Source organism: Trichechus manatus, unplaced genomic scaffold (assembly GCF_000243295.1).
Source record: "Trichechus manatus latirostris isolate Lorelei unplaced genomic scaffold, TriManLat1.0 scaffold00128, whole genome shotgun sequence".
Classification (NCBI taxonomy): Eukaryota; Metazoa; Chordata; class Mammalia; order Sirenia; family Trichechidae; genus Trichechus; species Trichechus manatus.
In genome coordinates, this window is record NW_004444064.1 from 2,142,128 (window position 1) to 2,144,316 (window position 2,189).

At 52.4% G+C, this 2,189-nt stretch overlaps 1 protein-coding gene across 1 annotated transcript in view; it reads left to right on the plus strand.

Annotated features, from left to right (window-relative positions):
- Window positions 1-2,189, plus strand: part of CUNH21orf58 (chromosome unknown C21orf58 homolog) — a 15,148-nt gene that overhangs the window by 4,637 nt on the left and 8,322 nt on the right. Inside the window, 1 exon segment of the mRNA XM_012557957.1 lies at window positions 852-1,045. Within this exon segment, the coding sequence (XP_012413411.1) occupies window positions 852-1,045 (194 nt within the window).

A 2,189-nucleotide genomic window follows, 5' to 3' on the forward strand; every position in this document is an offset into this window, starting at 1 on the left:
GCCCCGGTGGCGTGGTGGTTAAAGAGCTTGGCTGCTAACCAAAAGGTTGGCAGGTTCAAATCCAACAGCTGTTCCTTGGGAACCCTATGGGGCAGTTCTCTGTCCTATAGGGCCGCTATGAGTCAGAACCGACTCAACAGCACCTAACAACAAGAGAAGGTATCGCATGCAGGCAGATGGTCTGTGCCCTGAGTTCTCACAGGGGCTTACCAGCTGAAAAGCCTGCTTTGTTTGCACACATCAAAGGTAGAATATTGAGGAAGGGCCCCATTCCTGCAGGGAAAGGAATTGTAAGACGCCCTGGCTTCAGCCAGACCAGACTCAGGGAAGGAGGTCCTGGAGTCCAGGGTGGCCATGAGGCCAGGACTGTGCGTGGGAGCTGAGTTGGAACAGTTAGAATAGCCTAGAGAGAAGCTCTTTTTAGAGGGAGTGGGCACTGAGGCCTGCTTGAAAGAGAAAACAAACTCTTCTGGCTGGGGATCAAACAACAAAGCAACAAGTAGAAACTGGTTCAAATTATTTGGTAAATTTATAAAGAAACTTGGTTCTCACACGTGCACCACCAGAGGGCATCAGAGCCTCACTCTATGCACTGGTTCAATCCCAGCAGGCTGCGGTGCTCCAGGCGGACCTCAGGATCTGGGCCTCCAGAGGCCTAGTGACCAGCGCTGGCTGCATCCCTGCAGCCCCTGGTCCCATATGCACTGGGGAGGGGGGCAGAGCCCTGAGAAACTGCCCACCTGACAGCCCTAAGACCCTTCCGCCAGGGAGCCCTGTGTCTGGGGATTGATCACTGTCATACCAAGGCTGGCACATTCCTTTCCTGGCACCTGCGGGTCTCCCTTCCCCAGGAGGCCAGCAGGATCTGCGTGTGTTGTAGGAACAGTACCTCCTGGAAGATCTCTCCCGGGCCCACACCTGGAGGGGGGCGAACAGAGGGGCCTGGGGGTCAGCACTGCCCCCAGAGGTGCCCCCTGTGTGTGGCCACCCCGCTGCCTCCCCACCCCACCCAGGCCCGGAGCCACCCCGGATCATCCAGTACTCGGTAAGAGGCGTGTCCTACCCAAGCATACATGAGAACAGCATCTTGTGTGTGTGTGCATGCATGTGTGCATGTGTGTGGGTGTGAGTGCGTAGGTGTGCATGCATGTACTAAATATGCAGTCACCTTCCTAGCTACGTCCTTATGCCAACAGTTTTTCAGAAATGTTAGGAGGGCCCTGTGCCCATAGAGGTGTATCTCATCTAGACAAAGATGGCGATTGAATTCTCTCTCCTATGCCTGCTCATCTCAGAGAAACCCACCAGCATTGTTATTTATTTATTTTATTGTACTTTAGATGAAGGTTTACCAAACAAACTAGTTTCTCATTAAACAATTAGTACACATATTGTTTTGTGACATTGGTTACCAACCCCATGACATGTCAACACTCTCCCCTTCTCGAACTTGGGTTCCCTATTACCAGCTTTCCTGTCCTCTCCTGCCTTCTGGTCCTTGCCCCTGGACTGGTGTGCCCCTTTAGTCTCATTTTGTTTCATGGGCCTGTCTAACCTTTGGCTGAAGGGTGAACCTCAGGAGTGACTTCATTACTAAGCTAAAAGTGTGTCCAGGGGCCATACTCTCGGGGCAAACCCAGCCGCGTTATGAAAGTGCATTGGAGAGAGTTGCTGGGCTGAGAGCCAATGATGCAGGCACCCGACAGACCAGCTGCAGAGGGGTAGTCTTACCCCTTGTTACAACTGACAGGCTGGGGTCCCAACTCCACCTTCCTAACTCCAATCCCAGTCTCAGCTATTGTGCTAGGAGCAGAGTGTTTGGGGGAAATCAACATCAGGAGGGCCCTGAATTTGGGGAAGAAGTGTGTCAACTCTTTTTCAAAACTTCATAGTGACCAGGGGATGCTTAAGACCCTAATTCCAAGGACTGAGCTTAAAAGGTAAAAGAGCGTCCAAGTTTGAAAGCTTCACACCTTATTCGGCCTTCTCAGCTGCAGGCAACAGAAAGCAACTCTAACTAGCTTAAGCAAAAGAGGACATATCGGAGGGCAACTGGGCACCCAGAAAAGGGAGAGAAACCTGGGCAGCTGGCAGGTTGAGGCTCTATGAGAAGTTTGATGTGACTGGGGTGTAGGGGGAGAAGAGGACGCTGCAGAGGTAGACAGGGCCACGTTGAGAATGTTGTAGAC